The sequence below is a fragment of the Acomys minous genome (genome assembly GCF_964271855.1).
Source record: "Acomys minous genome assembly, chromosome: 3".
NCBI lineage: Eukaryota > Metazoa > Chordata > Mammalia > Rodentia > Muridae > Acomys > Acomys minous.
This window is the reverse complement of record NC_140485.1, coordinates 106284596-106309553: the sequence shown is the minus strand read 5'-3', so window position 1 is coordinate 106309553 and position 24958 is coordinate 106284596. Positions and strand designations below refer to the sequence as shown.

At 39.8% G+C, this 24958-nt stretch overlaps 1 protein-coding gene across 3 annotated transcripts in view; it reads left to right on the top strand.

Moving 5' to 3' along the window:
• TBC1D32 (TBC1 domain family member 32) overlaps positions 1 to 24958 on the top strand; it is a 199344-nt gene that overhangs the window by 70419 nt on the left and 103967 nt on the right. For all 3 annotated transcript variants that reach the window (XM_084777382.1, XM_084777383.1, XM_084777384.1), the window contains 6 exons: positions 190 to 317; positions 7922 to 8123; positions 8890 to 8972; positions 14287 to 14425; positions 18728 to 18815; positions 21215 to 21333. In XM_084777382.1, coding sequence (XP_084633508.1) covers positions 190 to 317; positions 7922 to 8123; positions 8890 to 8972; positions 14287 to 14425; positions 18728 to 18815; positions 21215 to 21333 — 759 coding nt within the window. The remainder of the gene's footprint in view (positions 1 to 189; positions 318 to 7921; positions 8124 to 8889; positions 8973 to 14286; positions 14426 to 18727; positions 18816 to 21214; positions 21334 to 24958) is intronic.

The window sequence follows — 24958 nt, the reverse complement described above, 5'->3', positions numbered from 1 at the left end:
TGCCTCATCAGTTCTGCTGGCAAAAGAATATAATCTAATGACACAGTTAACTCAGGGATATTATCTCACAACCAGAAGTTGTGACTGTTTCTGTTGTGGTGGTAGCCATATAACTTTATTAGAGAGTACATACCACACTTGCTATGTCGTAAAATGGTGTGATTTGCCTTGTCGTTTTTTAATGTGCAGGCTGCTCCAGAATGCTCTGAGACTGCTCTAATTCACATAGCTGATATTTTGGCAAGAATCGCTTCTGTAGAGGAAGGGCTTATTTTACTTCTTTATGGGGAAAATATGAACTCCTCGGAAGACGAAAGGTATGTGTGCATTTTAATCTGCGTGACTACTGGGGCATAGTTGAGTTTGTCAATCGGGTACTAGGGACACATAAAACCGCCTTTGATATAGTCCTTTAAACTATTTATTTACTGTGTTTACATGTATGTGTATGTGCCTGCAAGCGTTTATGTGCACCACCTGCGTGCAGGCACCACCGCAGGGTAGAGGAGGGCATTGGATGCCCTGGAAATGGAGTTACCGGCAGTTACGAGCTGCCATATAAGTGCTGGGTACTGGACCTGCATCCAGTAAGTTCCTGTAACAACCGAGCCACCCCTTCAGCCCCTTTACTATGTAATCCTAGCTCACAGTAAGGATAAGGGGTACCATTCCAGGTGGGACCCAGCATCATCTTCCCTGCCCCAAGACACTCTTAAGACTTCTGAGCCACAGGTATGTGGTTCAAGCCAAGCAACTTCATAAGGGAGAAGCCACACCCCCTTTCTTTCTCCTCAGTCGCTCTGTCCTGGCTCCTTTGCTAGTGGTGGCCTTGTGGTATTTAGACTTCTGGGCTTCTCTGGGCTTTTGATGATATGATATGCAGGCAAACCTGTGAACTGACAAATGTGTTTATTCTGGTTATGTAAAAATGGCATCATATATGCTACCCTGACATTTCACTTCTTACATACAATATGGACAATTTCTTGGGTGAGTACAGTGAAACATCATGTTATTGTAGCATTCTGCTTTTATTTCAGTTTGCTCTAATTTATTCTGGATTCACCCCTGGCCCACCCCTGTTAATAGATAGCAAGTTGTGCCTCAGATCTTGTCTCCTTAAAGGACACTGTGATGTGCTCAGTCTCTATTCTTGCTAGCCTGTTGATGTGATAGATTACATTGAGTGGTTTTTAAGTGCCAAGCAGCCTTACTCAAGGAGGACATCACAGCTGGTTGTGGTGAATACTCCTCTTCCCCATTGTGGCTCCGAGTTTCCAGTGGTTATTGGAGATCATTGCCATGCTGCCAAACAATATCAGCTTCTGAACCTGGAATAGCTTCGTTCTTTGATATTGCTACAGTGCTGGTTGCATAAGTTAGAAATGATTCCTCCTGCTTATGTCTTGTGGAAAGAATTAAGGAGAACCATTGTAACTTCTAATTCATCTGTGAGACAGTGTGTGCCTAGCATTATGTAATTCTCTTCATTACTTATTTCTTTATTAGATGTACAGACCTGATCAGTGTTATTTCTATTTTGTGTGAAATTTAGCAGGTTATATCTTGGAGAGAAATGGTGGAGATATCTATTTATGGTTTAGAGTTACTGGTAATGATGTTTTGCTATCTTGTTAGGGCCTGGGGCATTAGTAGTGAAAACCTCAGCTCTCATTCTGGTACTTGTAATTTTTACATACTTATTATTTGCACTAACTTGAAATAGCAATTTTGTGGCTTTTCCCAGAAAATCAACTATTGATTTTGTATATTATGTGTGCATGTATGCTTGTGCATGTGTGCATATGTGTGTGTGCATGCACATGCTTGTGCTCACAGACATGCATGTGCCATTGTACATATGTGGGTTTCCAAGGACAACATTGTAGAGTTTATATTTACACATTGATATAGTTTCTGGGGATCAAACTTAGGTCATTGCACTTGCATAGCGACTTCTTTTACCTGCTGAGCAATATTGCTGGCCTCTGTGTGTGCGTGCGTGTGTGTGTGTGTGTGTGTGTGTGTGTGTGCATGTGAGTGTGGTGTATGTGTTTATGTGTGTGTATGTATATGGGTGGTGGGGTAGTGGTGGTGATGGTGGTGTGTGTGTGTGTGTGTGTGTGTGTGTGTGTGTGTGTGTGTGTGTGTGTGTGTGTGTTTAAAGAAGAACATCTTATTCCTGTTGGAATACAGTAAATTTGTCTTCCTCTATGGATAATGAAGTTATTTTCTCATTTCCCTCCATTTACTTTTTCATTTTATTTATTTATTTATTTTACATCCTGACCGCAGCTTCCCATCCTTTTCTCCTCCTAGTCCCTCCCTCTCCTCTTCCCTTTCTCTGCCCCACTTTCTCCTCAGAGAAGTGGCGGCCTCCCATGGATATCAGCCTTCCTTGACATATCAAGTTGAGATAGAACTAGACACCCTCCTCCCATTAAGGCTAGATAGACAAGGCAGCCCAGTCGGGGAAAGGGATCCAAAGCAGGCAACAGAATCAGAGACAGCCCCTCCTCCGGTTGTTAGGGAGCCCACATGAAAACCAAGCTGCACATCCGTTGCATATGTGTAGGGGGTCTAAGTACATCCCATGCATGCTCTCTGTTTGGTGGTTCAGATTCTGTGAGCCCCTTTAGGTCCAAGTTAGTTGGTTCTGTAGGTTTTCTTGTGGTGTCCTTGACCTCTGGCTCCTTCAGTCCTCCCTCACCCTCCTCCACAGGATTCCCCAAGCTCTGCCTAATGTTTGCTCTCTGCATCTGTTTCCATCAGCTGCTGGGTAATGTCTCTCAGAGGACAGTTATGCGAGGCTCAGGTCTGCAAGTATAGCAGAGTATGACTAATAGTGTCAGGGGCTGACGCTCTCTCATGGGATGGGTCTCAAGCTGGGCCAGTCCTTGATTACTCATTCCCTCAATGTCTGCGTTTCTTATAGACAGGATATATTTTGGGTTGAAGGTTTCGTGGGTGGGTTGTTGTCCCCATCCGTCCACTGGAAGTCTTGTTTGGTTATAGGAGGTGGCCATCTCAGGTTTCATATCCCCTGGTGGTAAGAGTCTCAGCCAGGTTCACCCTCATAGATTCCTGGATGTTTCCCTTATCATAGGTTCCCAGAGCTGCCCCCTAATCAATTGTCTTTCCTTCCGTCCTCCCTATATTTGACTCCTCCTGCTACCCTCCACACCCCTCTCCCTCCCAGTTTCCCCGCCCCATCTACCTCTGAGGTCTATTTTATTTCCCTTTCTGAGTGAGATATAAGCATCCTCCCTTGGGCCCTCCTTGTTACTTAGCTTCTTTGAGACTGTGGATTGTAAGTAGCATGGTTATCCTGTACTTTATGGCTAATATCTACTTATAAGTGAGTATATACCATATGTGTCTTTCTGGATCTGGGTTGTCTCACTCAGGATGATTTTTTTCTACTTCCACCCATTACCCTGCAAATCTCATGATGACCTTGTTTTTAATAGCTGAGTAATATTCCATTGTGTAAATGGACCACAGTTTCTTTATCCATTCCTCGGTTGAGGGACATTTAGGTTGTTTCCAGGTTCTGGCTATTACGAATAAAGCTGCTATGAACATAGTTGAGCAAATGTCCTTGTGGTATGGGGAGCATCTTTTGGGTATATGCCCAAGAGTGGTATCAAAATCTCAAGCGACAGCACATGCTGGAAAGGATGTGGAGGAAGGGGCGCACTCCTCCATTGCTGGTGGGCGTGCAAACTTGTACAATCACTTTGGAAATCAATTTGGTGCTTTCTCAGAAAATTGAGAATAGTTCTACCTCCATTTATTTTTAATTTGTTCTTCTGGTCTCTTTTATTCCTCCTTAAAGTTTCAAAAACTGTTGATAAGTGTGACAATGGCAGTTGTCACTTGTTTGTCTTCACTTTGTATTGCATAGATTTTGGTGGGAAAGCCTTAAGGAAGCCTCTTGCAGTCACCTGCCTGAAAAAGCACAAGTCTCTCCATAGGAGTCGGGGCAAAAGTGGTGCTGGATCGCGATAGTCAGTGTGTCCATTTTGACTTGCTCTTATTCCCTCCCGTGTTCCCTGGTCTCTGTGTCCCTGCAGAAGTACGTGGGCTGGCCGCTTGCCATCTTAAGTGTAATCTGGAGGACGACGTGTACCTTAACCTACCTCCAGGCAGCTGTGGCTCTCAGCTCTGCTTTTGTCCCTGGTTGCAGAGATATTTAATTCATTAGTTACTGGCTTACTTTTTTCCAGACTTCTGGAATTGAATCGGATGACTCTGGCTTTTGCACTATGGCTGATGGCTGACGTTTCCTAGTCTTACTCAGCTCTTCTGCAATCCAGGTTCTAGAATTTTCTCATCATCCTTTCCATTTTCTTTGTGCTGGAGGGCATGTATGCATTTAAAAACTATTTTTCTTATAAATTTTAGAATCCATGCAGGGAACAGATGTTATACATTCCATTTGTCATCCTCAACTGAAGGTGTTGAGCATTTAACAATCTTTTTTTAATTAGGAAGATGTATCCTTTGTCACAAATTCTAAGTTCACCTATTGCTTAACTCTCTCTAAATTAAATTTTTAAATTTTTATTGTTTTAAATCATGCCTCAATAACATAAACCACCCTTGAATGTTGATCCCTCTTAACATGTCAGTTTTAACTGTATGTAAGTTGTATGGACTTTGAGTCTGGTTAATTTTGATGTTTGATGATTTTATTTATTTGCCAATTTTTTTTATTTTTGTAACAAAGTTTATAAGATTAAAAATAAAGTTATTGATTAGATATTAAATTAAAAAATTTAAAATTAGAGTGCTAGTATCCTTATATAAGTTTTTCTGTCTCTGTATGAATATCATTACTTTGGATGAAATCAGGGTTTTGTCAATTACTGCCTTTATGATGCCTATGTGTTTTTGTTTTTAAAGAAAGGTTCTCTCACACTGAAGTTGGTCAGACAAGATATAAACTACCAGAAGTGACTTCTGAATCATCATTGTGTAGTTAAAGTTCATCCCCTGATTGCCTCCTTAGTAGAAAGACTGGAATATTCGCAAATGCAATTAACAAGAGTCTGGCTCATTAAATTTTGTTTTTCACAGTGGAGCATTGAGCAGTTAGCAAGGTGTAGAAAGGAATTAGGGGGACCAGAAAAATGTCTTAGCAGGGAAGCATGCTACGTGCCAAGCCTGCTGACTTGTGTTTAACTCCTGGGACTCACATGGTGGAACCAGAGACCTGATTCCTGCAATTGTCCCCTGATGTCCAGGTTGTCCTGTGACTGTTACACACACACACACACACACACACACACACACACACACACATCCCACACACACATGAATAAGAAATATTTTCATGGACTGCTTATGCTTTTAGCTTTATGATATTAAATGAATAAAAGAGAAAGCAGATGGATGACCGTGGAGTCTGCCTTTGTGTGTGGGACGGTATGCATTTCCCATTTGCTTATACTTCTTAGAAGGAAAATATTAGTGCAAACTGATGGGCAGTGAAAACTGTTAGTTCTAGGGAACAGAAGAAAAGCACTGTAGCACACACGGAGAAATGTCCTGTGGGACACACATTGATCATACTTAGATCTCACTTTAGAATTATGTAGCTACTTTCAGCTCCAAATGTTAAACAAAACTAAAAAGGAAGAACTCTCAGCTTTAAAAACCTACAAAGCAAGTGAATAAGCAAACCTAACAGCCAAGTGAGTGCCAAGCTCATGGAGATGGTCGCTTCAAGTTCTCTTGTCCCTGGACTTGTAGTGGGCGTAGTGCAAGGGAAATACTCTTCAAGGGCTGCTGTTTTCAGATGGTTAGAAGCAGTAGTGGTGTTATTTTCAAATTGTTACAGTTTTCACATTTCAATTTCAAATTGATAATAAGTGAATAGGTAAGACATTGGGTACTAAGATTTTTTTTCAGTGTAAAAATATAATATAAAAAGCATAAAATTAAAGAAACAAGTAAAATCAGGACTAGCCAGTTCATAATGGAAATGCAATTATGAACTTAATTTTTCTTTTAAAAAACTGCATTTTTTTTTCAGATCACCACCACAGAAAAATCCTAGAAGCAATGATATTATTGACAGTGGGCAGATTCTTGCATTGTGATATCTCTGTATCTTTTCTTTTTGCTGATAAGGGAAGACAGGAAGCCTAGAAGAAATGGCTGTTTTTAGATCAGTGATAAGAAGTTCACAGAATCATGAAAGCAAGGTGGCTACTTAAAACTAGCAGGATAGTTCCTAAAGTATCTCAAGGAGGACTCTTCTGTCTTCAGGAGGTGCAACTTGAGGATCAACAAATAATAGGTGTAATAGGGTGCAGTATATTAGGTCTATAAAAATACATGGATTTAAAAAGATATTAAAATATAAAATATTAGAAATGAAGCACAAATGGGCTGAGTAGTTTTTTTTTTACTGACATTGCTATGATGCCAAGTGTATTTATTACTTTACAAATTGATAAAGATTAGAATGTCTTTTCAACTTTTCTTTACACAGTTTTTATAACAAATTACCTAGGAATGGGTCTTTATGAAAGAGGTGTAGTTACTAAATACAAACAAAATTCCTGAGTCAGAAAAGATACATGTACTATATCTTTAGGAAATCTTGGTAATCATCACAGTAGTTACTAAAACTACCAGGCAAAAAGCCTTTCTGACTAGAAGTGCCAGTCTGGTGCCATCTGCAAAGTTAATCTTTAATTGGGGCCACTGAGTAAGTAAGGCACAAACCAGCAATGGAGCTGTTTGCCAAGGAGGAAACAGAACTAAAGTAGATCTAATGATTATTTTAGAGAACATTTGGGCAAATAGGAAATGGGCTGGAAAATACTATGGGGAAATAGTTGTTCAAATATAGAACCACTGGATCATTTTCCTACAACCTGTAGGACTTGTGTAATGTTTAATTTGTACAACCATATCTAGGTAAAACGACATCCTGAAGAGACTGAAGAGAAGTTTGATGTAGCCTATCTTACTAAAAATTGTAGTTTTTATGTGGGTATATTTCATTTAAAATGGAAATTTTGTCATTTGGAGAAACACACTGGGTTACCAATGCAAGACAAGGCTGACAAAATGCTCGTAATGCTGCTGGAAAACGGTGGCTGGCGGCTGAGTCTTCTCTTAAATCTAACATTTATTGCTGTTCGTTCGACTGTTGTTTCTCTCTTTCTTTTTCTTTCTTGAAATCTAGAAAAAGTATGAATGCTGGTTTTTCTCTGGTGTTAGACAGGCTAGGTTATCTTGTGTCTTTCTCAACATTAGCTGTGCCACACTGTACAAGTTACCTCTGTAATCTGCACATATATCCTCTGATCTGTAAACTTTTATTTCAAAAGATTATTTAAAAAAAAACTACATTAGCATATCAAAATACTTAAAACAGCAGCTTTCACCCTGGAAGCGTTTTTTATCTGTGCTATTATTGTTTCCAGGAAAGTGATCTCCAGCTTTGAGGTAGGGTGGCTGTGTTCTTATTCTAATAGGGAAAATAGCAACAGCTCAAAGAATAAGATACTTTCACTGTAAAACCAGGAGTAGTCATGCGTGACCCTGTCTGGCCGCGTGGCATCTGTAAAATCAAGAATGCTTATACGTGACCCTGGCGGTGTGACATCTGTAAGATCATGAACACTCATGTATGTCCTTGGCTGTGTGGTATCAGTGTCTCTCTAAGTATGTGCAGATTTGCTGTTCCCCCATCTGGCTACCCTTTCCCACGTTCCACAGAAACCTTTGTCGTGACTGGACGTGCACACATTGGTGGACCAGGCCTACTGATTGTTAGAGGAAAGCCCCGAGATACCTAAAAGGGAGCTGGCCAGTGAGCTGGTTGAGACAGGCTGCTGTGCCTCACTCCGTGAAGTCAGGCTCACTTGGCTTTGGAATGACATCCGTGATCTTTTCTTAGTCCTACAGGTGCTCATATCATAGCCAAGTTCTCAAAGAAACTGCTCGATGAAGATATTTCTATCTTTTCTGGATCGGAAGTGTTGCCTGTGGTTAAAGGAGCGTTCATTTCTGTGTGTCGTCAAATATATGGCACATGTGAAGGCTTGCAGCTGTTGCTTCCTTATGCCTTACATGAGTCCATAGCAAAGGCATGGAAGAAGGTATGTGTCTCCAACTTGTCTCTGCAGATCTTTATTTCAGTTTCAGGCACCATTGTACTATCCTGACATGGACAGAATATTTTAATAAGACATGTATCTTTTTGTTTTTATTTTCTTCTCTCCTTCCTTCCCTCCCTCCCTCCCTCCCTCTCTTCCTTCTGTCCTTCCTTCCTTTTTTCAAACAGGGTCTCACTATGTAGCTCTGGCTCATCTGGAACTTATTATATAAACCATTCTGGCCTTAAACTTACAGAGCTCTGCCTGCCTGCCTCTGCTTCCTGAGTGCTGGTATTAAAGGCGTGTGCCACCATGCCAGATGAACTGTAACTTCTTTAGCCCTGTGGTAGTTGGTAGTAGCCATCCATGCCTCTTAACTTTGCACATGATGACTTCAGAACCTCCTTCTCCATAGAGCTTTTTAGGCTTTTTAAAGCCTTTAGCTGATTACTACGTGGTTTTTACTCTGGCTTGAAGTGAGTTCTCTCGGCATAGATTCCCCCTTTTCTGAGGAGACTATGATGTCAAGAACGTAATAGAGCAGGAGCTGTGCATAGAGCAGCCTTTTAATTTCATTGAATGAGGTAATATAATTTTGAAAGCAACTGCCTTAAAATATATTTAGGATAAGTGTAGACCTAGAGCTTTAGCGATAATGTGAATAGTGCTATCACTTAGAAAAGCAGGAAAACAAACTCATCTGTCGTTGTCATCGTCGTCGTCATCACCATCATCATCATCATCATCATCATTGTTATTATTATTTTAGACAAGCTTGCTATCCGAAAGGATTCCCACTCCAGTAGAGGGCTCGGATTCAGTTTCCTCAGTGAGCCAGGAGTCTCCCAACACGTAAGTGTAATTGTTCTGCATCTCTCTATTGTAGTTGTTGAAATACTTGTAAGACAATGGGAAACTGTGACAAAATTTTTTTCAGAAAGTTAAACTATATACATTCAGGTTCAAGGAAAATTACACTTCATAGGATTATTATTATTTATAGATTATGTAATACTTGTACAAATCTAGAAGTATTAAATAATTTTTGCTTCGTCCTGTATTTATATTTTGTGTTAGGCAGCTTGGCGGAATGTAAAGTTTTCAGAAAAATTGGAGAAACATCAAATACTAAAACTGCAACATTAACTTGAATGGACAGTAGAAGCAAAATGTTTTCAAATGGTAGTGAAATTCATTTTACTTAGTTGAAATATGGCAAGAATGCAGTTTAATGATAGTTTTGGCATCTGAAGGTTATATAAATTAATATTCCAGTATATATATTTGTGCTTCTTTATAAATATTAATGGATGTGATGTCAGGCTAACAGGGAGATAGATGATTGAACTAAGGTTTGGTGAGCTACCTGTTCCATATTTTTATCTTAGTTTTATGGTTGGGTGTTGTCACGGTGTGAAACACAGTAGGGGCAACTTTAAGGAATGCTGTTTGTTAAATACCGAATTTGGATTTTTCTTTTTTATATATTAGAGTTAACTTACAAAATCAGTTACTTTTGTAAAATTTAGGAAAAGTTTAAAGGTTCAAAATAGTTCATCTTCTGAAAATTTTCATGCACACATATTTTTTCTAGTATGGTTAACAAACACATCAACTCCTGTTTTGTTTTGTTTTTCTTTTCATTGAGAGAGTGCAGAAAAATGAGACAAGCTTTGTTCTGTTACTGTCTGCAGCCCTAGACGTTCCCCAAAGGTGCACCTCGCTGCCCTCAAACCTCAGTGCATAGAAAGCAAAGCAGAACACATGTTTGCAGCAGGGACTGCTTCCTGCAGAGGGAGTGGCCTGCACAAGAGGCAGGGCTGATTCTAGAGAGCCCAGAATTCATTCTCCTTTCATATGGAGTGTGGAAGGGGTTAATAGGTGGAGAAAGGCAGTGCTACAGTTGAGTATGTGCTCTATAGGAAAGCGCTGCCAGGGGAAAATGGGTTCTAACTCCTGCTATTATTGTCTGTTAGTTAGGGCTTTTTAGAGAGAACCAGTAGCTTAGATTCGTGTACCAGGGTATGAGCGAGGGGAGAATTTACTGAGGGAATCAGCTCACACTGTTATGGTGCACAGGACATTTGAAAAGTAGATTCTGGGATGTTGCTAGTGTTGTTCAGTCCAAGTCTTGAGGGACTTGGGCTAGAAAGGCCAGGCGGCTTGTGACTTTGGCTTCCAAGGTCAAGAAGAGTGCTCTTGCCTCCTGAGGCGAGGTTGCTCTCTCTACTCTGTTGTCCTTCTGTCTGAGACACCCCCCCCCTTCCGCCCCCTAATCCAATTGAACAGCCCCTTCTCTATGCTGAAGATCATCTCACCTTATCTACTGAGGTCTGCTCTCCAGTCTTCCCTGGAGACAACCTCACAGACAGACCGTCAAATAATGCTTTGCCAGTTTTCTAGCTGTTCGTTAATCTATCTAGTCAGATTGACATAGGGATTGTGCATTACAAGGTCTCAAGAAAAGCCAAAGATTTACTATGATTCCCAATGAATTGGAAGTGCGTTTTTCATTCATTGTTCTCCTAACAATTCAGTTCACCTTGTGCAAAGACTTGAGCATCTTTAGTTCCTGTGATTTATTGAGGCTGTGCGAGCATCATTTCCCCCTTGATTCTTGGTAGAATTTGGAGTGGTTAACCCGTGTCGTGTCAGTGTACAGCAGGTACCTAATTTGTTGAGTCAGGAAAGAGTGAATCACTGAATGGGACTTTTTCTAGCCCAAGTTACTAAAACTAGATAACAATAAAATAATAGTAGCATGTAAAAACTAGTTAATCGTGGGTTTCTTTTGCCTTGAAGTTATGAAGTTTGAGTTTTCTTTGTTTCTTTTTCTTTCTTTCTTTCCTCCTCCTCGTTCTTCTTCTTGTAACATTTTGAAGGACCCTGCTCCAACTTTCCATTTAGTGGGACCTATAGTACCAGAGAATAGAGAAGTTGATGCATAGCTCTGCTGGGCTATTCATGTCCTTTAAATCTAGCTATTGCTTTAAAATACCAGATAAAATTTCTAATAGGCTTATCAAAGTGTCCTCACACTCCGTGATACTATCAACAGTGTGACCTTGGAGAAGATTCACTCACAGAGAAAAAGGAAAGATGTTAAATTCACCACAACCAACCATTAAAAGACTTTCTGCAAAATGGGAGGATAAAATTACTGAGGAGTCCTTGATCTGAAAAGTTTAACCCATGATACCATGAAATTAAGCACCAGAGACTGTATTTCCACTGGCAGTATCTTGCTACTTGTGTTAGTCAGTGTTCTACTGTTGTAATTGTTACAAAAGAAAGCATTTAATTGATGCTGGCTCACGATTTCAGAGGCCTAGTCTGTTCTCATGGCAGAAAAGGTGACGTCATGCAGGCAGACATAGTGCTGGAGAAGAAGCTGAGAGTTCTACATCCAGATGCTCAGGCAGCAGGAAGGTGGAGACACTGGGACTGGCTTGGGCTGTGGAAACCACAAAGCCCACGCCCAGTTTCACACTTCCTCCAACAAGGCCACACCTATTCCATCAAGGCCACACCTCCTAAACCCTCTCAAGCAACGCTGCTACTCTCTGATGACCAAGTATTCAAATTTGTGACTCTATGGGGCATTCTAATTTCACCACCACACTACTGGACAGTATAGTTTGCAACTTCAAACCATTTGCCATTGCCCCTTGATAAGGGAAAGGGCAGTAAACTCTGTGGCTCCGATCTTCTGTTCCCTTTCATTAAACTTTGAAGGGCAATAAATAGACAGTTTCAGAGAAGATTTATTAAAGCATGCCAACACTTATTTTCCAGAATTATATACACTCTTTTACATTATGTGGTGGTGCTACTCATGATTTTTTTCCTGTTTTATTTATGATAAATATGGAAACATTTTTAATCAATTTCATGACTAATATATTAGTTTAATAACTAATATCTCATATGTATATTCCTGTTTGAGTGACTTGGCTTGAATTTTCTAAAAATTATTTTGATGGTTTATTGGCATATATTAATTGTACATAACAATGGCTTTAATTATGTCATTTTCATACATGTACATAGTGTATAATATTTACCCTTTCTTGTTCCTTTTCCACTCCATTCCTGCTAGTGCCCTTCCTCTCCCCAGGTAACCTTCCATTCTGCTTTCAGGCCTTGGTAGTGGCCCAATTGGTTATATTAGGGTTCTTTGTAGGAGCAAGGGCAAGGGCTTGTTATGAAGCATTGACACCTGACTAGAGGTTACCCCATGGAAGAGAGTGTCTCTCCCTCCACCACACAGTTAACAGGCAAGGCTGGGCCTCGGTATCACCGGCACATCAAGGAATGAAGAAAGATACTTTTTTAAAAAAAGAGTAGTTTAGCCCAAGAGTGAGTCTAAATTTGAATCCTCCACCTTTCTTCCTTAGCTTTCATCTGTGTGTAGTTCGTGATCACTGCCTGTATTTTCTGTTGTGTCTGCTCTGCCCCTGTGTCTGTCCCTAACGAAGGGCTTTGTTCCGTGTTTACTGAATGTCATAGAAAACACAGTATGGGGAAAGGATGAGGAGTACATTTGTATAGAAGTTTTTAACAGCTCTACGAGAAGTTACTTTACTGATGCCAACCGACCCAAAGGAGCATTTGAAACACAAACATATATTATCATCCTATAGTCATCCATAAAACATTTGTAGGATATTGCTTTTCTCCCATAGTGGTTTGGCTACTTTCAGAAAATGGTTATTGAGAACTTGCATGCTTGAGTGTACACATGCATGCACACACACACACACACACACACACACACACACACACACACACACACACACACACACTCCTCTGGCTCAAGGGCAAGGGATAATACCCAATTTACAATTAAAGGTATGCATTTAACTTAGTTTGGAAATGCTAACTAAATGGGAGCTACAAGCCCTGGTAAGGTAACTTCCATTGTTGTTTGAAAGGCATGTTCAAATTGCATGAACAGGCCGAGTACACGGTATGACAGTGGTTGAGTACTTAGCTCTAGGTGATCTCAGGGCCTACTGCTAATTTGGATGCAAGGTCTGGGCAAAACTCAGTCTCCCACAGGCAAGAGCTATTTTCCCAAAAGCTATTAACTACAAGCCCCATAGTGCCCTCCCCATTCCGTGGCAGGTGACTGGGGTTTCAGTCTCAGGTCCTCACGGATGCTCAGCAAGAGCTCTTCCTTAGAGGCCAGGTTCTCTCTGTGCAGCCCCAGCTGGTCTGTAACTTGCTATGTAAACCAGTTTGCCCACACACTCACAGACATCTTCTTGCTTCTGTCTCTGTGTTCCAAGTGCTGGAATTACAGGTGTGTGCCACCATGCCAAGCTAATCTTTTATGTCTGGAAATGTCTGTTCTTTCAAACCACAGCATCACCACAAAGTCTCCTACCCTAAACACATGTCCTTCTTCTTAAGTAGTTTGTATATTTATGTGTTGGGGCAGGCACCCATTTCCTCCCAGTTCTCGAAGCTGTCACTCCAGTACCTTCTGGACTGTGCAGCACCTGACAACTCTTACTCTTTAAGGTATGGCCACCCATGTCTAACTAGATGGTGTCTTTATGCAAGAGCTCTCCCAATGTATTTTAACCATTTGCTTGATCTCTGTGACCTACGTTAACTTGCTTAATACTCTGAACAGTGCTTGAATTCATATACAAGTTCTCAGTTTTAGGAAATTCTCAGTATTTAAAAAATTTAATTGAGCAATATAATGTATTTATGGGGTATAATGTTATTTCAGATTCTTTTCTTATGGTTTCTGCTATTTGTTTGCTTATTTATTTATTTTACCTCTGGCAAAGTTACCAGTCTTAAAAATGTGAATTGGGAAAATATGTTATTTTTTGCTTCCAAATAAAATATCCAAGTGCAAGTGCGGCAGAATGATAATAGCAAGGTGGGAAATTACGGCATGGATGAGAAAACCAAGGCTTAGTCAAAGAGCCATGCCTGAGATGAGTGCTCATCCACTCACTGATGGGAAGCTGTCATAGTGCCAGTGAGAAAAAAACCGCACAGACCGTTCCCATCTCATATTACACTGTCTAGTGCATAATCTGCAGTCACTGTATCCTCTGTCAGTTTAATTATTGTACATCGATCTTAAATCTTTCCCATTTTGAATGTATTAAATGTCCCTTTGCCTTTCCTTTCCCTGTTCCAGTGTGGCTTGGGAAGACAATTTGTTGGATGATTTACTCAATTTTGCTGCCACCCCCAAAGGACTGCTGCTTCTGCAGAGAACAGGTGCCATCAACGAATGTGTGACGTTTATGTTCAGCCAATATGCAAAAGAGCCACAGGTATGAATCACCATCTGCTCTAAGCAAAGGAAGTGCTGTTGCTATAAAAGCAATTGAGAACATCGTTCTGCTTTCCGTATGTGACGAAGTTGTTAAGCTCCAGTTAAAATCCTGGGCCACGTTGTAACACTTGGTTTTTTAGGAAAGCTTTAGATAGTTGATGTTGGTGTCAGTGGCTGCATTTTGAAATTGCAAGCAGCCAGATGGAATTGAAAAATTAAGTTAATTTTTCAGATGTTTTATAAGCACGATATAATACATCCATATGCACCAAAACTGGGGAGATTTCTGGGGAAAATCCTATTAAGTCTAAATGTATGTATTAATGAAGGTGTAGGCCTCAGATGTTTTAGAAGATACAAACTTCCCCTTAGAGGGATTACATTCTATTGTTAAATAAAACTTACACAGTAATTTGTTTAATCAGGTAGTTTGAAGTACTTGATTCATAATTAGCTATTTTTTCTGTTATAATAAAGATCCTTACATTTCTGGGACTTTTGGCTCTTATATATGCTGTTGATGGTATTTTTCTCCATAGATCGTTGGTCTTTTGGCTAGGATCAAGGCTGGTGTGTGTGTGTGTGTGTGTGTGTGTAGATTGATGTCGGCTGCCTTCCAAAATTGCTCTGAACTTTTTTTTTTTAATGTATCACTTGTTTAATTTAGACTTCGTTTGTGAGGAAAAATTCCATTTGTGAGAGTCTGAAAGAACTGTATACATCTGTGGAGCTGAGTAATAGCTTGGCCTTTTGCAAACTGCCGAGTCTATCGCTTGTGGATCAGCCTTGCCCCGGCTTAATAATCTTGTATTTTCCTCATTCCCTGTCAATGCTCTCTCTCCCTGGAGGCTGCACTTACACCATTTCTCGTTTTTGACAGCGAGGTGTCTGGGGATTTTTAACCTTACTGGTAGCAGTTTTTTTTTCTGGAGGTGGGCGTGGCAGGTTTCTGGGGCGTTCTGTGCAGAGGAGCTTAAGGGAAATAGTCTCCACTCTGAGGGACAAAACACTGAGCAGCGCCTAAGCTCTTTCAGGAAAACCGTTCTGGTGGCCCCATTGTGGAAGATGGGCTGTGGTGCGGTGTGCATCTGCTCACGTGATGATGGAAGGCTTCCCTCCTTCCCCTGGGTTTGCTGCTTCCCTAACCAAGTGTGGTCACCATCAACTGGTTTTGTGACAGTAGACAAGCCCCTCGCACCCCTTTCAATGCATTTTCTCTTTTAACTTTGGATTTTGCAGCTGAGTACTTGCTCTGTGTAGGACTCCTCCAGAATACACGACAGCTTGTTGCCCGTTCCTCTGTCCCAAGTCAGGCTTTTGGCTACAGTGGGGCTTCCTTTCTGGATTCTTAGCCTTAGGGTTACCCTTTATAGGAATGCGTCGGCCTTCCTGCCTGCAGTTTTGTATCCTTTGTGTATGGCGCATCAACCTTTTCGTCTACCATTTTGTAAGCTAGCAAAGAGCACCATGTTATTTTTTTGAGATAGGATCTCTAAACTAGGAACTCCTAGGGTAGGCTAGGCTATGGCCAGCAGTCGCGTCTCTTCTCCCTCAGGGTTGAAATTATAGGCTTGTGCTGCTGAGCCCAGCTTCCCCTGCCTCCCTTCATCCCCCAGTGTGTGTCAGGCAGATGGAAGTCATGCATACACAGCGGGCCCTTTACAGCTGTGGCCAAGTCCCAAGCCCTGGCATCAGTTCTTTCGCAGTGTTTTGGGCTTGATGTTTTTTTTTTTTTTTTTAACTCTCTGGCAGGTGTTGTGTTTGAAGTTTATATGCTGCCTAATGGCAAGCACCCCCCCTTTACTCTTTTAAATTCTAATCTCCTAACTTTGTTTAATACTATAAGAAAATAAATAACCCTTTTTGTTGTCTCTGCTTGTGAGCAATCAATGGTTTCTGAGGAAGGTCCCTAAGCCTTTTTTTTGCATAAATAAAACATTTCTCTTTTTTTCATGGGTTTGTGAGGTTAGGTGTATATGTGCTAATACATTTGTATCTTGTTTTATTGAAGATGGTCCCTGAGTATGGAAAACATAGTTACCTCTCTTCCTCAATTTAGGGCATGCTTACCTCATCCACCTGTGTGAGGTGTCTGTTCTGTCTTATTTATTTTATTCTAGCATCATTCCAGACTGCTAGTTCTATTTTCACACTGTACACATTTCCCATCCCCTGGCTTTCACATTTAAGAGTTTATTTTATGTAATACCCCTTCACACACACACACACACTCAGACACACAGACACAGACACACACATACACACACACAGACACACACACAGACACATACACACAGACACATACACACAGATACACGCACACACACACACACACACACACACACAGAGCTTTTTATGTTACTATAAATGTTCCGTTTATTTTGAATTCCTCTATAGCGGAGTTTAGCCCTGTCCTTGTATACTAATTAACAGTTCAGGCTTTCTGTTTAGCTTGTCCTGTTTATCACTATGAAAACTTGAAAGCAGTTCATATGCATTTTCTTTTTCATTTAGGTGTTTCAGAGCAGGCAGGCATATCTTTACATGATATATCTAGAATTAGATGTCATTTTTATGTTTGTAAATTTCAAAACCTAATGTTCTTTGCATCACAATGGCTGCTTGCATAGACGAGACTGTTCCTTTGACACTGGGAATCTACAGCCCATAGTTTTTCATTAGCATATTCATCACACTTTAATGTGGCCCCACTATTCCAGATACTTCCATCATTTACATCCTCAGATATTTTTCAGGAAAGCCTGACATCTAGGCCATTTTCTTAATCTTGTGGAAGAGAAAATGGAGGCTCAGGTTAGTTATAGAATGTGCTTTATGGACCTGCTAGTTGCCTAGTTGCAACAGTCAGACTAAAGCTCAGATTTCTTTATTTTTTAATTTTTTGGCCACGTACATGAAGACTTATCTTGTTTAATAAAGTGTCTATCTTATGATAATTTTCTTCCCTTTCACAATATGTGGGTAAAGCACATGTCTATTACTCCAATCTTCAGGGCCCGTGGAAGGGACTTAGGAGTAAGGTCTTGTTTGGGAGGAAGATGCAGGGAAGAGAGGACAGGTGTCTGTCTTCATGGACTTCTTTGTGGAACAGTGGATTGTAATTTAAGGGAAATGGGAAATACAGCTAACAAGATTGAAAATGAAGGCCAACTTACAGAGGTAGAAGCTATAGAAAATTGATGAAAAAGGCCTAACTTGCAGCATGCTCTATAAGCCTTTTAGCTACATTCACCCCCTTAAAATGGAAGGTACACTTTATGTGTGAAAAGCTTGCACTTAAACCAGGTGCTTTTAATGAGATGTCCTAAAGTAGGAATTCTGAGTGATTAACTCTGTTCAAAGGTTGGACATCTTATAGGCTAGCAGAATCTGATGGCTGTATTGCAATACCACTTAACTTCTTTATTCTGATTAGCACACAAAGATAGGCTCACTTCTTTAGTTACCCCAAGTAGATTTATTCTTGGAAAATTCCAAGTACTAAAGACCTTCTACTGATATATTGATGATTATGACTGTGAAACTCTGCCTTAGGAACAAAAATTGTATTCCCCAGGAATACTTATTTTAAGGAGAAAGTACCAGTTTTCTAAGTTGTTATTGTTTTTTAAAAATTTCTTAAAAACACGTTTAAGAATCTGGTAGTGAAACTTTACAAATGAAGAAGTTTTAGCCTAGAAAGTAAAAATAGGATGATACACTTTAGTAATAATAGGACAATACCATTTAGAACTGCAAGCTGTCCTATTTTTATCTGATCTAAGTTCCTTACTTTATTTATGAGAAAACGTAGGGCAAGAGTAATAAGTGACTCTTCAGAAGGCATTTCTTGTTAACTATGTGTATCCGTATGTCTGAGTTCAGGTGTCCACAAAGGCCAAGCTGTTGGGTCACCTGGGGCTAGAATTACATGTGGCTGTGAGCCTCCAGACATGGATGCTGGGAACTGAACTGAATTCTGGGAACTGAGCTTGGGTCTTCTGTAAGAGCAGTATATGCTCTTAGCTGCTGATGCACCTTTCTAGTGCCTTACTAAGTGACTTGTCATAGTCAAAGAGCTAGGATTAAACTTAGGTCAGAAATAAAATGGTAAAAACATATTAGTACTAAGTCTCTGAGAGGATTTTTTTGTTGTTTGCTTGTTTTTCTGTTGTTAGCACCTGGAGGAAATTTCTAATCTTCTACATGTTAAAGAGCAGTAAGTAGCTGTACATGTAAGTTTGCATTGTGCATAACTACATGCTATGTTCTTTGCTTCTCGTTTCATTCTTTATGTTAGATCAACAGGCAGAAGAAGTTCGGCTATGAAGTTTTGCTTGTGCAGGTGGCCTCCACAGCAGCAGGCGCGGTAGCTCTACAGAACTCAGGCAAGTCCCCACCCCACCCGACCCCCCAAATAAATAAAATGTGATCATTGTAAATAAAATGAAGAACTGAAAATTTAGCATGATAAAGTTCTAGAATATTTTTAACTTTAAAAATTCTACCTCCTGGTTTGCGACTGTGAAAAATAAAATTTCCAGGAGCGTCTTTGTTCTCCATGAAATACCACTGCTGATTATTTTCCTATTAAATGTAGAGTCTCTCGTTCTCCCACTTTTTTAATGTCTGTGCTAAATCTCAGTCACTAAAGAACCCCTTTTACTTTATAAACCTGAGGAATGTCACCCTGTCTTGGTATGCCTGAGGCAGCGGCCCAATGTTTTGTTTAGTCGATTTGCACATGCATTCAAATGTGCAGTCGTCATTTGAAGCTGTTCCCTCACTCAGCCTTCTCATGATCTCTAAAGTTTGCCATCTGTATGTATTCTCGAATATCAGTTGGATTTGTAGGAGTGTAAGCCCCCGTCATTTTAATATGCCACAGGTTTGGTTTCCTGAGCCATGGACAGTGCGTACTTAGTGATGGAGAAGTGGACTTCCCAGTTGGTGGCAATGAATCATCACATCACTATCAGTGATTACTACTGGTCCCCCATGTAAACCAAAACACTTTGGAAACTTTTGTATTTTTGTTCAACTAATTTGGGCTGATTTGTTCCTTGACAAAACTGACTCTAAACTGAACCATATTTTACTTCTTCTTGGAATAAAGTCCATGAAGCACTGTGGACAGGCATATATTAATAGAACCATTTGAATATTATATTAATCACAGGTTTGCTTGTCATTACGTAGTTAAGCTTTTGAACCTCATACTCTCAAACATTTTGTGTGATGGCTGAAAGAATCTCTGCGTAGGTCCCGGGATGAATGCCGATTCCCGAGCACTTCCATTTCAGTCACTGTGCTGCCGACTTTACGTGCATTGGCCTATTTGCATGCTGTAGGAACTGCAAGTGTCATTTTCAAATACCAAAATTCCTTGGTTTCTGAAGAAGATGAGAGGTTCCCCTCCCCCCAACAGCGAATGTAGACTAATTAATAAATTTTAAATTAGATTCTTAAATTAGACCCTAATATGCTCAATTTTAGAGCCTCTTCTTCCTCTTTTTTTAAGTGCCTGAAAACACTTCTCATTTTGTTATAAGCATATTGATTTTTCCTAAATTTATTTTACTTTTTGACATTCTAATAAAATTATTGTTTTTCTCCATTCTTTGTCCCTCGTCCAAGCCCTTCCAAATACTCCCTTCTTTTTTTTAAAAAATTCATGGCCTCTTTTTCATTATTGTTGCATACATATATGTATATTCATACTGTCTCAGAAAAACATAAAAACAGCCTGCTCAGTCTCTGTAATGTTACTTGAATGCTTTTAGGGCTGACCATTTGGTATTGGATAACACATTTGTTTTCTCTGAGGAAGAATATTTTTCCTGCTCTCAGCATTTGTTAGTTGACTGCAATTCTTTGAGTAGGGTTGGGGCCTCATGGACTTTCCCCTGTCCACCTTGACAGTTGTAATTGTCATCCCTGCCCAGCTCACACTTAGGCAGCTGTGTTGGTGAGATTTTATGGGTGTAACTTCTGACATTGCCAGGAGACAGAACCTCACAACAGACTCCCTGACCTCGGATTCTCCCAGCCTTTGCACCCAATCTGCTGCTGTGCTCCCTGAGCATTATGTGTGGGGTTTGTGTTGTAGAGGTGTCTATCCACTGGGATGGGACTCCAGCACTCTGTATTTTGATTGGTTGTGGCTTTCTATAATAGTTTCCATCTGTTGGAAAGAGAAGTTTCATTGAGGAGGGATGAGGACTGTAGTTATCTTCTGGTATACAGACAAATATTTAGACCGTAGTTAGAAATGAAGGCATACTGATCTTATGATTAGATGCTAGGTTTTTATACTTTTATACTTGAAGAATTTAATACTCAGCTTTAATATTCATTTTCATTTAGATAGATAGTATTTGACTCAAGAGAATTTAAAGACTGCATTGAAGCAAAGTTCAGAATTGTTTAAATCTATGGAATTATAAATGAATATTAAGTGGGATGCCTATCCTGCTTGCTGATGCCTTCTTTCTCTTCCTCCAACTCCTGATCACATTCTTTACAGTCTCCAGGGAAATTCGTTCGCATGGTCTATTTAATATTACCAGGAGCTAGGATATCCTAAACCTTTAGTAACAATAGCAAGTACTGTTTCTGTAAGGGTAGAGATTACACTGTCATTTCTGTAAGAATCAAGTATTTTTCCTCCATGAGTAAATCTTTTTGTAAGAATAATCCTATCTTTATCTCTTAAACCATATTGTACCATTTTATCCTATAGTCTACATTATGCTATAAACATGACGTAAGTAATACTTCTTCCTAGGCTTCATTAGTGCACTTGTAACTGAGTTATGGGCCAATCTTGAATGTGGAAGAGATGATGTCAGGGTAACTCATCCTAGAGCTACTCCAGTGGATCCTATTGACCGAAGCTGCCAAAAGGTATGAAGTTGTATGGTGGAATAATGCATAGATCTGAAGTGTCCTGCACGGAAATGACTGCATGGAAACCTGACCTGTGTCACAAGCAGCGAACTGTCTTTGGTGGACCTGCTCCCATTTAATACCTAAGAGTATTTTTCATTAAAAAGTAAAGTTAATGAACTGTAAACCAGTGTTCTTTAGAAAATATATTAGAAGGATACTTTTCTGTTCTGTTTTTTATTATATTTTATCTTTTTTAATAAAGGCCAACAATATACCAGGTATGTTCTGAAAAGCAATGAGTCCCTAAAACAAACACTGCAGAAGTCCACGAGGCTTTGTGCGCTTTGGGTTTGAATCTGAAGAAGTTGTCTGTGTAGAGTGAAGGTAGAACAGGCCAAGGGAAGGTGCTGTTGGTTAGAGGAGTGCAAGAAATTTTTTAAAAAGTACTTTTACACTGTTCTGTTAAAATTCAATGGCTTTTCTGATATATGACAAAGGCTCTGAACTAACTTCCTTTCTTCCTTCCTTCCTTTTCTTTCTCTGAGACAGAGTGTCTTTGTAGCCTTGGCTATCTTGGCACTTTCTTTGTAGACCAGGCTGGCCTCAAATTTACAGAGATCCACCTGTCTCTGTCTCCTGAGTCCTAATTTTTTTTTAGTTAAAATAATGATTCCCTCACTGGAAACCTGAAGAATTGTTAGTATAAAGGTGCTGTAAAATTACTTAAAGTGCTCCCCTCCCCCCACCATTTCAGAAGTTTTTTTTTTTTTCTTTTTCTTTCTGGGGTGTGAGCCTAGTTTACTCCAGCACAAAACACAAACATCAAAAATTAATTTTAAAATGTTTGATGGGCCAAAACAAAACAAAATAAAACAAATAAACAAACAAACAAAAAAAACCAGGCAGTAAGTGGAAGACAGTGACTTGTAGGATGCTCCTGCTTCACAGTCTATTTAACAGGTAGAATTTGTTTGTTTGTTTGTTTGTTTGTTTGTTTTGAGATAGGGTTGCTTTATGTCACCCTGGCCTTTAGCTCTCTATGTAGACCAGGCTTGCCTTGACCTGTCAGAGAATCCCCTACCTCTGCCTCCCAAGTGCTTCTGCCACCATGCGTGGCTACAGATTTTAACTTTAGGAAAAGTGCCTGCTGGTGCTCTAAGGCTGGAAACTCAGAATCTAGAAAGCGAGTAGAACAGGCTCCAAGTTCAGGGTTATTTGGCAGCTGAAAATGGATCTGGGAGCCTGGAGAGGACAAAGTGGGTATTCCAGAGAGATGCTGTAGCCCCCAAACTACAAGCTATCCCTGTAAACTAGTAACCCTGCTGCTCAGCCTCTAGCCAGTGTAACTGGTCAAAACTCATCTTCTACATACTAATGCTGAATATGCTGAGAATGCAATTTAAAAAATCTGTTCTTGTGAGTCTGAGGGAATATGTCAGTTGGTAAAACACTTGCTTTGTAAGCACAAGGACCTGAGTTTAGTCCCCAGAATCTACATTAAAAACAAAGAACAGGGCTGGTAGCATGGCTCAGTGGCTTACTGTATTTGTCACCAACCCTGACTGTGTGAGTTTGACCCCCAGGGCCCACATGGTAATGGTAAGAAACGATTCTTGCAAGTTGTTCTCTGACCTTGCATGCACACATGTTGTGGTAGCCCTCTGCTCTAACTCCAAATAAGAAGTGAAAAAAAAAAAACTTCTCCCCACCCCCATCCCTAAATCAAAGTCTCAAATCAGGCATGGTAACGTATGATTGTCACTCCAGCACTGGGAAGGTGGAAGCAGGGGATTAACTGGAACTGAATGCCAACCATCCCAGTGGTCATAGGGAAGGCCATGAAATTTAAAAGCTGAGTAATGAAGGAAACAAGCAAAGAATAAAGAGAAAGCCTATAGACTGGGAGAAAATCTTTTGTCAGTGTTATGTTTAACAGAGGTTAAAATCTAGACTGTGTAAAGAATCTAGAATTTAAATCACCCTCCCCCAAAGCCACATCATCCAGTCAGTAACAGGCTAATGAATTGAGCAGATAGTTGTTAAAAGAAATAAAAATGTGCTAATATAAAAATGTTCAACATATTTAGCCAATGGGAGAATGCAAATCAAACTACACTAAGAATCCATCTCACCTCAGTCGTAATGAGTACAAAGTGCTGTCCAGAATGCAGGGAAAAAGGAAAGTTTATACTTGTGAGGAGTGTAGATTATTGTAGACATTGTGTATGTTAATCATTGTGGAGGTTTTTCAGAAAACTGGAACTAGAGCTGCTGTCTGATGTGATTATTCTGTGCTGCTACCTGCACAACCATGTTTATCACAGCACTATTATCCACAGTGGCTGAGTTAGGAATCTGCATCAGCATCTATCAGCAAATGCGTGCACCAAATGTGTACATCACAGTGGAGTTTCTTTCCGCCATAAAGAAAAAGGAAATTAGTTATTTGCAGGCAAATGGATGGAATTGGAGATCAACATTTTAACCAAATCAGCTAGACTCCGATCAGATGCCACATTTTCTCTCACATTCGAGCCTAGATTTAAAGATATGTGTGATTTACACACACACACACACACACACACACACTCACACACACACACTACATATATATCAGAAAAGCGGAATGGTGACTGTTGGGTAGTAGAGAGAGCACTGGCAGGAGTAATGACAATAAGTAGTAATGAAGGCATTAACAGTGCGTGAAAGTTTCATAATGAGAACATGTTATTATTTGCTAGCTTTCTTCATTGACAGTTTCATATATATATATATATATATATATATATATATATATATACACATATGTAATGTATTCTCAGTGTACTCTTAGTAACACAAAACTCATTGTTTTATATGCTAACTAATAATAATAATATGTTCTTATTTTTTTGGCTTTTCAAGACAGGTCCTGAACTCTCTTTGTAGACCATGCTTGCCTCGAACTCACAGTGATCCCCCTGCCCCTGTCTCCCAGGTGCTGGAATTAAAGGTGTTCACCAACACGCCTGGCCTAATAACATGTCCTTTATGTTAGTACAACACAATCTAGAATCCATGTAATATATGCTTACAAAGTAGGGAAAGCAACCGAGAATTTTTAGACGTTTGAAGAATTTAAAAATTGTGACCCACATTCAAGAAGAAAGGCAGCCAACTGAAAAAGAAATACTTTCAGTGAATAGTCATTATGAACCTTTTAAGTTTTTGTTGATAAGAAGTTTGTTACTTTAAGGATTTTAAGCTTTAAATGCCAATATTAAAATATGTTAGCCACTAGACCTTCAGCTCGTTACATTAGCTTTATTATGTAAAACCTTGTTATTCTCAAATACTGACGGGTAGGTGGATGTTTGGTGCTATTTCAATTTTAGAATGATGTCTGATTCCAGAAGCACATTTAAAGTACTTTTGTGGGAACTGACGATTGCATTGAAAGTATGTTCATCCCCATGAATGCTTAACACATCACAGTTTTATAATATGCTAAGTGCCTTTAAAAATGTCTACTGAGTGAGGAATGGATTTGTTAGTTCTTACAGTAATCTAGTAAAATCTTCTCAAATCTCTTTAAAATTATCTGCCTGTTGTTTGCTTTGAAACACAGTCCCTGGATTGTTTTCATGTGAAGCTCTACCTA